At 41.3% G+C, this 15,973-nt stretch overlaps 1 protein-coding gene across 1 annotated transcript; it reads left to right on the forward strand.

The window, feature by feature from the left end:
* The first annotated feature begins 642 nt into the window (after positions 1-642).
* On the forward strand, positions 643-9,432 carry CAV2 (caveolin 2). The gene is made up of 3 exons (XM_063155308.1): positions 643-832; positions 969-1,156; positions 7,888-9,432. Exons 1-3 carry the CDS (start codon positions 680-682, stop codon positions 8,036-8,038), a joined length of 492 nt encoding a protein of 163 aa, XP_063011378.1. The 5' UTR covers positions 643-679; the 3' UTR covers positions 8,039-9,432.
* Positions 9,433-15,973: the final 6,541 nt, after the last annotated feature.

A 15,973-nucleotide genomic window follows, 5' to 3' on the forward strand; every position in this document is an offset into this window, starting at 1 on the left:
GTTTTGTGACTTCATACAGATCATTCTTAGGTTTAAACAGAGGAAATAATTTGTATGGAGTGAAGCTAAAACCCAAAGAAGACGTGAAAATACTTGTAATGGCAGATGCAGTATTTTATTGCAGCAAAAATTAGTTCGTTTAAGCAGCACGAGTCAAGTAAATCCCGCTGGAGTGTGACGGGCCAGTGGGGCCGGGTACGGGAACCTCGGTGCGCAGTGGCGACCCACCCCTCCTTCCCTTCTGTCCCTTTTCCCCACAGCTGCAGAGGGGCACAGACACGGCCCAGCACGGCCCAGAGCACAATGCCCTCCGCTGTTTGTTTCTGCTGCCGGTGGTTGCGATGCCACAAGCGCTGAAAAGGCCAGCCGGGCGGGACCCGCGGTGACAGCCGGGCACCGCAGAGGAACGGGGACACCCCGCGCGGCCGGGGCGGCCTGCCGGGAGGGCTCAGCGCCCACCGAGCGGCTGCCGAGCCGAGGGCAGGGGCTGCCGGCAGGCGCCCACCCCAGCCCGGCCCGCGGGTCCCTGAGGCTCGGTAGGGCCCGGTAGGGCTCCCGCCGCCGGCGCGACCCGCGGGGCGTGTCCCGGGCAGCCCCGCTCCGCCCCGGCCCGGCCCGGCGGGGCAGCGGCGGCGGACGGGGCAGGGCCGGGCCGGAGCCGCGCAGCGGCGGCAGCGCCATGGGGCTGGAGACGGAGAAAGTGGACACCCGCATCTTCATGGACGACGACGACAACTTCCCGCGGAGCGGCGGCCCCGCGCTGTCGGACGCGGAGAAGTGCGCGGAGGACGAGCTGGACCGCGACCCCCACGGGCTGAACTCCCACCTGCAGGTGCGGGCCGGGCCGGGCCGGGGCGGGCCGGGGCGGGCGGGGCCGGGGCCGGTGCTCGGGTGCCCGGCGAGAGGGGTCCCCCGCGGGCTCCCCGCGCCCCAGCTCCCCGTGACGGTAAAGCCTCCTCTTGTTCCAGCTGGGGTTCGAGGATGTGATCGCGGAGCCCGAGCTCACCCACTCCTTCGACAAGGTGTGGATCTGCAGCCACGCTCTGTTTGAGCTCAGCAAGTACGTGATCTACAAGGTCCTGACTCTGGTCCTCGCCATTCCGATGGCCCTGGTTGTGGGGATCGTCTTCGCCACGCTCAGCTGCCTCCACATCTGGTAAGGGCGTGCTGTGTCCGGGCTCTGCCGGCAGCTCCGCAGAGCTCCTCTCCTCTAGCATTCACTATTGCCCAACCACCGGGCGCAGACTTTACACAGCTAGCCAGACCTGCTAATATTAACTGCTTTATTTCTAAAGGGACAGAAAAGGAAACAATGCTTTCTCTGTGATTCAGTTCCCTGCCTTGGTTTTACCAGCGGTCTGTCATGACTATATAAGCTTCTTGGGGCAGAGAACCTGTGTTCCCGCTTGGACAGCACCTACAGCAGTGCATTCCAACCTTTGCTGGCTTCTGGAGTGATAATAGTGACTGGATTTGTTTTTTAAACTAAAGTGCAGAATTTGTTCAAACGTGTATTTTAAATGAATTATCTAGGCAGAAGTATTACTAACACCTGAAGTTATTACTAACTTTTTAGTACTGTTAACGTCTTTCATTTTTTTCCTCACAGACTGAAGAAATCTTTTGAGGGCCCAGCTGGCTCTGTGTTACTGACATAGAATGTAGTGCCAGTGCCTTGCATCAGGTGCACAGCTATCTCTAGATGCAGTGCTCCAAAGCCCTTCCACCTAAGCAAAAAACCCTGCTGAGCTCAGGAAAGCTGCTTCTGGCCATGGCACAAGTTCACAGGCAAATACGCTAGCCATCCAAGTCAGAGAAAACCTGTGTACTTTAAGCATAATGTGATCACAAAATATCAGGAAGTATTTCTGAGACCAGAAAGGGAGATGATGGTGGAGAAGGAGGAAAGGTGGGGAGTATAGTGAGGTTGAGGAAAGAACTGACAATCCAAAAGGCTGTAGAAGAAGGAATTAATGCAGATTATTGACATTATTTCTGCAAACCAAGATTTTCTATATACATGAGTTTTGGGCAAAGTCTAATTTGATTTGGGTAACACTGGAATCCTTTTCCTTTTATCAAGGGATATAGAATATAGAAACTGGAAGTGAACTCAAAACCTTAGGAATACATTGATTATCTGAACTTATGCTGGCAATCTTGTGGGTGCAGATTTCAGTTTTTGAAAGTACAATGGAAGCTTGTGTTGGTGACATTGTCAAGCCACTTTGAAAACTGATTAACTTGAATTGTGGAACATAGTGTTTGCACAATATCCAAAGGAGTTGCAGTGCAGTTTAGGGATGCCCACTTGCTATATCTCTTGTTCCCAAATTGTTACAAACAAACAGTTCATAGGCATAGTGTTGCCCAGATTTTTAGATTTGTCAGCTGTCACTCCACCATAGTGTGCAGTGTGACTGCAAAAGGGTATGGTGAGTATATATAGGTTTTCACTAGTGAAATGTCTGTGGAAAAATTCATCAATGCCAAATTTATTAAAACTGTAGTGCTTTTTTGTGCTTCAGAAGGATCTTGCATCTGGATTTCAGAGACTGGATAAGGGTTTCACTGATCTAGGACTCGGAGGTCAGTTACTATTTATGCACACAGTCCCTAGTGACTATCTCAGGAACTAGGGGTTCTCAGTACATGTGAAATGGGACTGTCTGAATGTAGCACTTGAAACGTTTCTCTCGACTTTCTGTGAGCACACTTGCTTTCAGTTTCGTGCCCAGGTTCATTGTCAACATAGAATTCATCTTTAGTTTTGATCTTCCTTGCACCTGTGATGGATGTGAAAGAATCACATAACTCAGTAGTGCTGTCTGCATCCCCTTGGACTCCATCCAGTGCTACCATCCAAAGGCAATACTGCCTCATATTCCCACAAACTCAAACTGGATTTGTTCCAACACACTGAGACTAAGTTGGCATCTCTAAGTTGGCACCTCTTCATGTTCCAGATACCATGCGAGCGAGGAGTTCAGTGTTGCTGCATTTGAGAGGGTGGTGCAAAAGCAGTACATGTTTAAAGGCCCTAAATACAGGGTACTAATTCCCTTGCAGGCCCATTGGGTCTGAAAAAAAAAGTAACTCCTTGGCAAACCCGCCCAGAAGTCTGTCACTAAGAGTCTCTCTGCTTCACTTTTGTCATCCAAACCAGTGAGGTGATGATGTTGAAATGTTGTAAGGGAGGCTTTTCTAGGGATAAATTCAAAAGTATTTCAACAACTTCTGGAGGTGCTCGAGTAGAAAGCTCTGTTGATGTCACACATGTTGTTGCAGTTTTATCAGCATGTTAAAATCCACATGAGTAGCTCAGCATTTCTTACGCTCAGGGGCGCCTTGTGAATTGCCCCATCGCATCTGATAGTAAATGTTGTCTTTCACCTGTAAAAAGAAAGCTAAGTAAGAAACATATAGTAATACACCTCATTTTCATTTTTAACCATAAAGATGGAACATATTATGTTCCCAAACTGGCTGCTTGAGCCAGAATTTGGTTTCATACTACCTGGTAAAAGATACTGATGGGCTGAACCTGGGCCAGCTAGTAGGCTGGTGATCCACATACAAGCCAGTTCAAGGAAGTCAACTTCACATTTTTCCATTACTGATGACTGTCATTCTCAGAGTATACAGGCCACACTGAGTTGTGACACCTTTCTGTGAAATTAGCAAGTTTTTAAATATGCCCTCGGATTGTAGTTGTTAAGGTTGTTGATTTTTGAACATGAACAGAACACTTCAGGTTTTACAGGCAGCTCATGCAAAATTTTTATATTTCTTGTGGAGCAGTGATTGATTCTTGTTCCAAGCCACATGTTTGCAACCTCTTGGAAATTAAAGCTTGAATTTCATGTATGCTGTTTTGTAGTTTTATCAGAATAGTGTTCTGGTACATTGCATATTTACACTAAGAATCAGTGACCCATAATTTGAGTCTTGGATCTGAGATGGGCTCGCTCAGCTCTATACATCGTAGGCTAAAGCATGATGTAGGTATTCACAGCACTTCTCCACTTGAGCTGCCATTCACAGTGCTAAGACAGAACCATGGATTTACATGAAAAGCAGATATGGACATGCATTATTTCTTACCTTTTTGTATTCCACAACTTCATTTACAAAACTGCTGCTGTCACATTCAATCCTAAAACCATGTCCCTACTGACTCCTTGAAATCTAAATAAATTACACTACAGCTAGGAAGGCCTACCTTATAATCTGGTGGTGCTGTCTTGATGCTTCTCTGATATCCAGTACATATCCCTTGGGTTAGGAAAAAAAAGTATGTGGATGTTGCCTTGCTTCTTTTTTAGTAGTTTTATCATTTCCAGTCTATCCACGTCCTGGAATACATAATATTTCATTTTAATGCACTTCAAATACTGTGTATGAGTTGTGAAGAGCTTTGGTGGTTATCCATTGCCTCACTTGTCCCAATGGTTAATGGCATGCAACAAGCTGTAGAATTGCTAGGTAATTTTTAGCCTTTTCACAATGCTTGCTTGTATTGTAGAGCTATACAAGACTTTTCATTCACAATCATAATATAGTACATGGAGTTAGTTAATTTAGGCACAGAAACATAGAGCATTTGAAAAATAGTATTAAGACATTTCTGAGATTCCATTTTGAAAAACCTTACAGGAGAAGGCATGATTCTTCACTTTGAAGCCAGAATCTCTATTAATGGTGCATGACTGCTCCAACATTGTTGCCCACATCTGTAAAAAGTTGATTCTCATTATCAGTGGGAATTAAACTGTGCTCTGCCATTTCCAAGAGGTGTTTGGTTCTTGACAGTGCTCGTTCAGGGCTTAGCAAGAAGAAAAAGTAACGTGAGCAAAAGTGAGAAATGTTGAGGCGAATAATTTTGTAGATGTCATGCCTTGAACAGAATAAAGAGAAAATAGGATAGAAGGGGAAAAATGGGGTAATTGGTGCTTTTCAGTTCAACAGTTCCCGTAAGACACAATGCATCCCACTTGGTCAAAGGAGGTGTATTTTATAATATATATACATAGCAAGATTCAGTGAGAGGTCATATAGGTAGCTGTCTTCAGCTTAGATGACAAATTCAACAGACCTTTTGTTTTCTTCCCAGTGTGGTACTACATGGTAACACTAGCAGTACCAATATGGCATCAGGGTACCTACCATGTCTGTGAACAAAACTGCAGACCAGGCTTAATCCACAGCAAAGGATGGGTACATTAAATTTGTCAGGTCACAAAAACAAATACATGGCTTCTAATGGCATTTGATTATTAATTTTTAAGTGTGACTGGTCATCCATGGAAAGCACATTGCACCCTCTGATAATGTGGATGTATCGCACTGTCAGATAAGATATCCTGTGCAGAACGGGATGCAGACTTGTACATGTGTAAATACACACATAATTTAAAACTTAGAAAATACCTTTTATGACTCTTGGTGTAAAGAATTTTCTTCTCTGAGGAAAGACGTTTGAGTAATTGTTCTATAAGTAGATGGACTTTTATTTTAAAATTGAAAGTTATTTAATTAGCTTTGGTTGCTATTATGTCTCATGTATCCTCCTATGGATTTAGCCTACATTGGGATTTGCATGCATTTACCATAAATTAAAAACTGTAATAATAAGTGCTTAAAGATTGTAAAACATTACCAAAACATTTTTATGTTTATTTTCCATAAGATTACCAAAATAGTTTGACTTCCAGTAATCAAAATAGGTTGAGTTCCAGTACCGTGTGAATTACCTCTACAGCAATTTCAAGTACTATGATCACTGCTTCTTCAGCCTTCTATATCTTTCTGTGAATCTTCTGCATACTGTGGTATTTGTTTCATTTGTATTTTGTGTGATCCTGTCAACAGAGGGTCCAAAAGAAATGTTGTCTTTTCTGCTTCTCTCCAGTTCAGTTAGGTTTTAAAAAAATTGGGCCAAATTAATTATAGATGGTATCAAAGGAAAAATTACATTGTCCTTATAAACTATCTGAAATGGAAAAGAGGTGAAGTCAGCACAAACAAAATAGCCATTTCTGATGTGTTCCCTGTATTGCTTGGAAAAATAACAATTTTTTTTTTCTGTTTGCATTATTGATGTTTATCAGCTGTATTCTAACAGGTTAAGGCCTAGTTTTTTATTCTATAAATGATTTATTCCCTATGCAGTGATATTATAGGTGGTTATAAACACATAGCTTACAGGGTTCAGTTTAAAACTAGAGGCACAACTTTCCAGTAATGCTCACAGTTCTATATGGGCTGTTTCAGCAGAGACAAAAGAGAAGGTTTTAGAAAAACTATTCTTGTTTAAATCCATCTGGGCTAGCTTTGAGTAGAGCATTGATGTTCTAGTATATGGCTTGCATTGTATGACAAAAGCTGTTAGATAAACACTGAAAGTAATTTATTTTGATTCTGTACATTTCTAACCTTCAAAAATTTTTAAACGTGGTAGGTATTTTCTACTTTGTTAATCTGAGGAGTATGCATTGTAAATACACAGCAACTTTTTTTCAGACTTAGGATGAAATATTAAATTAGGTATTTTCTGTCATTCCAGTCAGAGTGAAAATTCTGCAGTGGAATTATGCAAATGCAAGACTGGGAACTTAAATTTTGAATGCAACAGTGAAGTAGGACAGAGTTTTTTATCATTGTCAAAAGAATCTATAGCTTCTTTTACCTAATTTAGGAAGTAAACACGTTCAGTATGGCAGAGAGATGTTTTTAAAACCTTGCACTAGTAGAATTTCAGTATTATTTATGTATACATTTAGTTTGTCTGCACCCAAGTAAGAACAGCTTAGTGAAATGACCAGAGGTTTAGGCCAGTAAATGATTAAGGAAGGAAAATAACTTAAAATATTGTGGTCAGTTGTCATGTATCCACTGGCCCTCGTGAGCTGCCCATATGTGCACTTCTGGCTCTCCTCCACTGTTAGCATGCTTGGCTCAAGCCACCAGTAATGGCATTGCTTTGGAATCGGCACACAGGGAGAGCAATCCCCAGATGCTCAGGAGATGAAAGCACAATATTCTCTACCATGCCCCCTGAGTGAATAAAAAGATTTTATCCCCTGACAAGGGGTTCTGACCATATTCTAATGTTAATTTCTCACTCACAAATGAAGAATTTTACAGGATCATCCCATTTTTCTGAGATGTGGCATGTACCTGTATTGTAACAATCTGATGTAACTGGATATTGCCTCCCTGTTTCTGTTTTACTGTAGCATCTTGCAATAGGGATGGGTCGGAATGAGACACCAATGGTGTGAAGTGCCTGTGTGCCTGTGCACTTGTGTGTGTCTGCAGGACAAAGAAACACCAGAAGACGCAGCAGAGCAAGAAGAGATTGTAAAGGCTGTTTCCAGTAAATCAAACTGGGGAACATAGTGTTTCTGTCAGCCCCTAAAGACCCGCATTCAGATATGACCACAGCACAAGTGAGTCCTTAGGGGATGACTGCTCTTCAGCCATGGTGGGTGGCAGCCGGGCTATGGCAGATCATGTACACCTGCCCTGCCAGGAGTAGGGAGAGACAGCAAAAGTTCAGCATTCTAAATAGCATGTAAACAAATTGCCAGTTAGTAAACAGAGACACAACAAAAAGAAAGCTGGTGTCCACACTCCCATGCTGCATACAAATGATTCTGGCCAGAGGACCACATGCATATGCAGGTGTGAGGCCTTGAGCAAACGAAATTGATGGAGAATGACTGCAAGGGTCAACTTGCTTGAATGTTTATGTTTATATTATAAAGTTGTAAAAGGTGAGGAACCACTGCTCTTCCATAAGATGTCACGCCTGTGTTTCATTGTCCTGATTTCCCTGTGCCGTAGCAGCACCAATCTTCCAATTTTTCGTTTTCTCTTTTGCAGGGTTGTGGTGCCTTTTGTGAAAACCTGTCTCATGGTCCTGCCTTCAGTGCAAACTGTATGGAAGAGCCTGACAGATGTTTTTGTTGTACCATTCTTTCAGAGCCTAGGCCGGTGCTTTGCCATGGTTAATATACGCCTGGACCAAGAGTAAACATCAGAGATGTGACACTGCTGTAGTTGTAGCTGGTGTTATACTTCTTTGCTAACCTAACATACAAGCACTTGCCATTCATTCCAAACTTAAATTACAATGGCTGGTTTAAGTGGGAACATGCTGTTTTTATTAAAACTCATTTATTATCAGGGAGATCCATTTAAGAATTAGTAGGCAGTTTTCATATCTCACTATTTTAACAACAGAGTGATCATGGAGTATATTGGCAACACTTTATTTTAATGGTAGGTTGATTGGTAGATTATGGGAGAATTCTCATGGAGGACTAAATGCCACCACAGTGATAATGATTGGTGTTATTGCTATAAATAAATAAAGGAATAGGCTGTGATACCTTAGACAAAACAGATCTCTAGGGTTTCCCACTGACTTTACTGCAGTTCCACCAGGGATAATTTTTGGCCTCGCTATGCAGAATGATAAACCCAGTCCTCTGTTATCAGCAGTTAAAGTGAATGTGACTCATTGCATAAACATACAGGGAAAGGAACTGTTGTGTAATTCTCCTGTATTGGGCGGGGGAGAGGGGAAGCTCCCTAGAAGTTTATCCCTTAAAATAAGGTGTTGGTTAATGATCTGTAACATTAGCTAATCTGTATATTTTATTTAATGAGAGATTAACTTTGCTGTATATTTTGTACCTTTGTAAATGACAGTTGATCAGGTTTCTATGAAGCATAGTTTCTCTAGTATTTGAATTCTAACCAACTTATTAAGCAGCAAGAGTGAGACACTGCAAAAATAATTTTAGATAACTAAAATTTCATTTTCTAAATTAAATAGATTTTGAGTGTTGCTGTGCAATTCTAATATATTAATTATATATGATTGTGTGTAAAAGCAAAGATTATAAGTGTTTTTATACACGATTATGCAAAAGACTTGGAAATATCTGTTTATGAGAAATGGTTTTTATTAAAAATTGGGTGTAATAAATGCTACCCTGCCTATTTCTGTATATTGTTGGTGTGAACATTGTGATATTTAAAGGAATAGACACTATGCTAGCACTTTAACCAGTTGCAAGCTCTTATAGAAGGCAAGTGACTGTACTTGGTATCCTTGTCTAATTCTCCTAACCTATTGACTTGACTCTCTCTGTTGCTTTTTTACTATTTCAGAGCTTAACCCCTGAAAAAGACCCTTCTTTCTTCTGCACGTAATATGACTTTTTAAACCAGAATAACAGAAAATGTGCAGAGGTACATTAAAATTACATTAGCCTTCTGCTGGGCTTATGCTGCTGTTTTATTTAAATACAGATGGTAAGTTGCAATTGTAAAATGTTTGTATGGTTTAGAATGTTATTTTCTAAAATGTCTCAAATTTCTTATCAAACAAGAGGTATCTAATAAAATAATAAAATGTCAGCTGTTTCCCATTTTCAACTTCATTTCTTTTCAGATTTTTCAGCTCTAAACAAACTCTTAAATTGCCAAACACCATAGAATACTATGCAGTTCTTCCAAATATCTGAGAGGTAAAGAAATTGATATCAATACACTTCCCCTATTTTCAACTGCATTTAGTGTATTTATAGTAGAAAATGACGTATCTCTGTGTGCAGTTAAGCCCATACAGAATGATTGCTATCTCTGAAGTAGGTCTCTCTGCAGAATTTCAGCAACATTCAAAATAATGCTTAATTCTTTTAACAAGTGCACGCTTTCTTTACAGATGAGCTGCAGAATTTTCCTTTGTTGTCTGTTGGCCTGTTAAAGATACCTGGATATTCTTCGTGCATTAGGAACATCTTTCTTTATTAAAAGTATTTTTAGCATTTGTGCCATTTAGAGAGGGATTCATATGGCTTTAAAAAACTGGATCTTAATGATTAGTGCCCATGGAAACTGCTCTTGTTCTTTTTTATTCTGCAAGAAGTTAGCTTGTTTTTCAGATGTGTTCTTCAAAATACCTTTCTTGTGTTAAAAATGGAAATAACTCTTTTGAAAATAAAAATTGGCCAGGCTAGGCTTGAACTCTTTTGAGAGTTATTTTCTTTTACAGCGTCCAAGGGCTTTTACAAAGATATTTTCCACTGAAAAATATCCCCTTGATGAATTCATTTAAAAGAGAAAAAGAAAATAAATCAATCAGTACTAGTTCTTGTGTTTAAAAGGAGTCCTAAAAAAGCCTAAGCTTTGAAGGAACCCAAGTCTGCAATTCAAGTTTTGAGAATGAGACCATTCCCCGGAGAAAGATGTATCATTTTATGGTATGCATTTCTGGATATATTCATTCTTAAGTAGCTTACTGAAGTCAGCTGGCTCTGGCTACCACAATTAAGTAGAATGGTTTGGTTTGTTCTTATTTTCTTTTCACCATTTCTCTATCTGTTACAAGACTCAAACAAGCTTATAATTAAAGCTCTTAGTTTCTTAGATATTTTTAGCAATATCTTTCTCTGTAACAGGTGTGCCTTTACTATAAGAAAATAGAAAGTGCGCTCTCAGACTTGGTAAAATATTAGGTGCTTGGCAAATACTCTTACTTTGTCCATAAAAGGAGTGGAAGGAAGTAGAAATATTTACAGACTCTCCAATACTCAGGTGTGAATCTGCCCCAGGCAACTGTGGCTGGCAAGTGTTCTCAGGGTTTTATGGTTCTGACATACATCCTGAAGGTCTGGCACAGCATATACTGTGAATGCCTCCCAGCACTGTTGGACAGTGGACTGAATGGGAGCTGGCTCTGAACTCTGCTCCTCGATGTAGGAGCAGGTTTGTCTCCAATTTGTTTGAAATGTGGACAAACCGTCCCAGCTGATCCCTTAAAAACAACTTACAAATGGGAATTTAGGCAAAGGAGTCCAGAAACTGAGTCTCATTGTCTGCAACAAATGTAAGAAAATTTATGCCCGATTCAGATTACTTTGATGCATCTTTATGTCTGTGGAATAGGGAAAATTTTATTGCTCATAACAAGAGTAGATTTTCCATCATGGTAGAGCTATTGCAAATAATAAGTGTGAGGTTTTACGATTCCAGCCTCTCTTTTTACTACAGACCTTAGGTCTTAAACCATGAGCTGGAAACTCAGTTCTGATTTGCAAAATCTTTCAGCATCTTGTTTTTCCTGAAGATCACAACTAACATACAGAACTCACCCTGGATTTGTGTTTATGGACTTCTTAATTTTAATTTACAGAGAAGTTTAACCTACCTACTTATGAGGGCTGTTTCCTAAAATGCTCCTAATCTGATTCTGGAACTTTTATATTTGTATCTTATCTTTCACCACCCTAGCAGTTCACCATATAAATTGAAACAAATTCTTAACAGAAACTTTGCTGTATTAGTAAATGAAAAGCCTGTTCCCACCTATCCAAAAAGTTCACTTGAGCACTCACTAAAAAGTTCAGAACATCCCTGCAGCTCTGGGACCTCAGACCACACACTTGTATAAAGTGGAAGCCAAAGAATGGTAAGTCCTTTATTTTTACAGGGTGTGATCATTCCCCCACCTGCAGAGATGAAACTATTGCTGCTATTACCTCTTTAAAATAAAAACATGGAAAAATACATCTGTTTGGTTTAAAAAAAAAAAAAAAAATGCAAATGGAACAAGGTCAAACACCAGACACTTTACCAGTGTTGTCTATGCTCGTGAAATTTAGTTGAAGGCCTCCAGAGATACTGAACCAGCAGTTAGGCATTAAAATTGGAGGTTCCTTCATGCAGGGATTTACAAATTCGGCTAATTAATAAAGGCTAACTGTAGCTTGGTGACACTAATCTTCCTAAGCTTGTTGTAACAAAAGGAAAACATCTTCTGAGAGGCAATTCAGAGGAGCTAATCATTTGAATCATCCTCTAGAGAAAAGAGTCTGTACTGATTAGTGTAAAATATTGGGCTGGGCTTGGCTTGGCTTCTTTGCTACCTAAAAATTTGTATTTGCTGCAGAAATTGAGAAGACTGATGGAAGCAACTAGAGTTTCATAAAAGTAGTGAGGCAGGTTCTTCTCTCACCCTTCTCTTACAACTTGATGCCAGGGGTGAGTGTCACCTGTGTTAGAGGTTCAGTTTCAGCTGTTGTACAGCTTTCCCTTCCAAGTGCAAGTGGGAGAAAGGACTCCTTCACATAGAACTGAATCAGACCTGACTTAAGACACTCAGATGGAATAAAATATAGAGATTGACTTTTTTTCTAGCTTGTCTATTTTTTCAACTGTCTTAGCTCAATAAGAGCTGCCTTTTCACCCCATGTATCTGGTTTTGCTTTTATTTTACCCTATTAGAGCTATTACAATGATACACTATCATTGAGGGTTTACCAAGCAATGCTTAGCTAGAGAAGCAGAGTGACAAAAAGCCCATTCTACATAAGCCTTAAGGCGTGGGTATTTAAGTCCCAGTAAAGAGACAAGTTCTCATAGTCTGATATTTTGTATAAAACACATGAACATTCAATAATGCAGTATAACTGGAAGAATGGTACAGAGCAGCATTGACATAGACTGCTGTTCATGGTTCAGCTCAGTTTTCAAGGTATCTGATACTGCAAAGGGTATCAAAAGAGGGACTTGGTTTGCACAGGGTCTTGCAGAATCAAAGTTTCCAATGTCTTTGCCTCTCCAGTCAAGGCAGTTACAAGCTATCTTGATAAAGACCTACAGGGGCTAGCTCTAATAAAAGATACACACACCTACTACAGAATTGAGATGAGGAAAAGTAATGCATTTTGATCCAAAACTGTAATCCCTGCCCAGCTGCCACCCACCAGGAACATGTCTGAACTCAGAAGGCCCCTCCCTTTCCCATAACCCCTCACAATACCTACAGCTTTACCTTTGTCATGCCCAGAACTGCCCTTATTTGAGCAACTTGGCATCTTACTCACATCTAAGCCCAGCCAGAACCCCAAAAGAAGGGGGGCCTTAGACTTCTCAAAATATACTCAACTGCATATCAGCAGACTGAGGTACTTCCCAAAATGCACTTTCCTAGGAGTCAAAATGCAGTGGCACACCTCGGGCAAAATTTGATTTCAGGTTTCTCAGGTGTTGTTTTGAGTTTTCTGGCCCTTAGGCTATTGTGAAATGGCAACATGTTTTATGTTTTATGGCAACATCACTTTCACATAAAATGAAATCACTCCTGTCTAGGAGTTGTGAGAAGGAAAGAATGTCCATATACCATTTCTCCTGGTATAACTAATCCTTGGATTCAAGGCCCAGACAGGCCAAATACCAAACATGAACCTGCAGTTCTGTATACTGGGGCAAGGAGAACCTATTTCTATGGAAAAATTCTGATCCAATGACTTACATTTTAAAATACAGAAACCCTCCAGAGAGTGGGGACAGGATGACCACCGTGAACCCTCCAGGACTACAAGTCTTTAAATAATTACCTGTTACCTGACAGCCTTGTTGGTGTTGAAATGACACATAAAGAAAACAGTTTCCCAGGGTGATTTTGATCTTGCTGACACTGGAATATATCAGGAGTATTGCTAATACCATAACTGGAATAACTACACAAGCTTAAAATGAAAAGGGGGGTGAGGAGTGGAGGAAGGAGGAGTGTTTGATACCAGACAAAGACACTCAGTGAGCAGTCATCCACATTCAGTTCAGTTTCATGACTCATTTTCTGACAGTTTTTGAGGGAATTTGTCCATTCTTCCCCCCCCCCCCCCCGCCCCCCACACTGATTTCTGGGAATCCTACCCCTAACAAAACTTTTCCTCCCCTCAAAATGGATAAAATAAATCATAAAATGAACATTATTTGCTCCAGCTTTAGAGCAAGTTTTTAACTAAGGTAATCCTGAGGTTTGAAATTTCAGTTAAGGCAAGATTTTGGAGCAATAAAAACTTTTTAAAATTAGGTATGAAATGCCTAAGGCTGGTGTGATGAGGAAAGACAGTGAGGTGGCCAACCAAGGTGGCATGTAGTTCTACTTAGCAACTGACCTGCACTACAAAAGACACAGCTAAGCTCCATGAGAAGACTGGGTGGCATTTCCAAGGCCAGCTTGAGTGTCTACAATTTCTGGTCATTTCTGGCCACCCCTGGGCAATCCATTCATAGTAATTGAGAAGGGGAATGGAGCCTTTGCACTTTCAGAAGATTCTGCAGGCCTTTATCTGGCCCTTTCCCATTGAGCTATTACTCTTCCTCTGAGTTTAACAGGAGATCCTTGCAGAACTCCTGTGTGCATCCATGCCAGGTCTCTGGCTGCTGAGTTTGTGTGCATTTCTCATACAGCACTGCTAGAGGCAACAGGCCATGGCTCCATCCCTGCAGATGTAACTTGCTCACTCTTGCTGCTTGGTAGTACCCATACCTTTTTCTGACTAGGCTGTTTTCTTGATATTCCAGCTCAAGAAAGCACTGCTAATGTTCATTCCGTTTTGCGTGCAGCCTATTCTGGAATTCATCTCATAAAACTTTTAAATTCCACTAGTTTATGATATTATTCTAACTGCAGTAGTGTTGTGTGATTCAGAAATATTTTTTAAAGGAGACTGTGGTTCTGAAAAACTATTCCAGGATCAAGTCAGCATTTCCAATTGACAAGTATCTCTCTTCTTTTTTTTAAGTAATTCTTGAGATACAGAGTCATATTGAATGATGGATCAAAATGTTCTGATTCATGTGGAGGACAGTGACTAATTCAAAAATTTTCCTAGATGTGAATACAAAGAACTGTCTTGCAGATTTTTCAGATGGACAGAAAAATTGCAGAGTCTATGTCCTTCAATACACTCATTTGGCTCCATATTCACACTCAAAAGCTTGGACAGGCAAAAATATTCTAATAATGGCTTAAGTGAATAATTGCATCAATAAAAATGTTACTTTTAAAAATTAGAACTAACTTGGAAATCTTCCATCCATTTGTTCTAAAGTTTACGAGCAGTATATAGTAAAAAAGTTGACTGCTAACCACTGTATCAGCAACACACGTCCATGTGGACTGCATTTTCAACAGGTGCAGTTATTTACATCTGTGGTGCCTACATCCATCCTAGCCAGGGACTTCTTTGAGGTCCTTTCTCTGCTGAAGTGCCAAAGTCAAACAGACTGTAGTTGGGAATTTTCTACTTCTGTTGCTGCAATTCTGTGCTAAAAGGCATAACACTAAGGTCACAATTTTTCTGTTAACATTATAAATCTTTCACCATAGTCTGATTTCCTAACACAAAACTGGTGGCTGCAAACACATGCGCACAAAAAAGTGAAATATACATTTTTTAAATGTATAGTGATGCTGCAACCCTAACCTGAGCCATCTTGAATATAGTGATTAATTTTTATACTTATACTGTTTACTCCTACATATGTCCCCGAGCTTACAAAAAAACCTTGAGAACAGAGCATGGCAAGATGGTGTTGCACCATTCCCCTTTAAAAGTTAATCCCAGCGGTTAATATGCATGGCAGACATGCATGGATCAGTCTCCTCTCAGGAAAAATAGAGCAGTGTTAAAGTGCAGAACTGTTAAATATTTGCATAGTTTTGAGATGAACCAGTTGAGAAAAATCTCTTTTTCTTCATCCCAAGGATTTCCAAGTTTCCACAATTGTTCCTGGAGCAGCGATGCTTCTGTGTAAACTATTGTCAATGCCGGGAGGGGGGAGCCCGGCAAACGCCTCGCTCGCTCTGCAGGCTGAACACAACTAAAGTTTTCCATCTCCTCACCGCTTCCTTCCCCCTCCCATCTTGCCCAGGTGGCTCTGCCGCACGCAGCCACTGTCATCACCCCGGCACGCAGCGGCGGGGATCCACTGACCCGGGGGTCGTGGGCAGCCGGGACGGGGCGGACGGCGCGGACGGGACCCTGTCCCTCTCCCTGTCGAGCCCGTGTCTCCGCCCGGCGTGGCACAAGCATCCGGGACCGGGCCCGCCAGCTCCCAGGTTGCCGGGGCAGGGCTGTTTTCCCCTCCCACCCCCGGCCGCCCT

Source organism: Melospiza melodia, chromosome 4, assembly GCF_035770615.1.
Source record: "Melospiza melodia melodia isolate bMelMel2 chromosome 4, bMelMel2.pri, whole genome shotgun sequence".
Taxonomy (NCBI): domain Eukaryota; kingdom Metazoa; phylum Chordata; class Aves; order Passeriformes; family Passerellidae; genus Melospiza; species Melospiza melodia.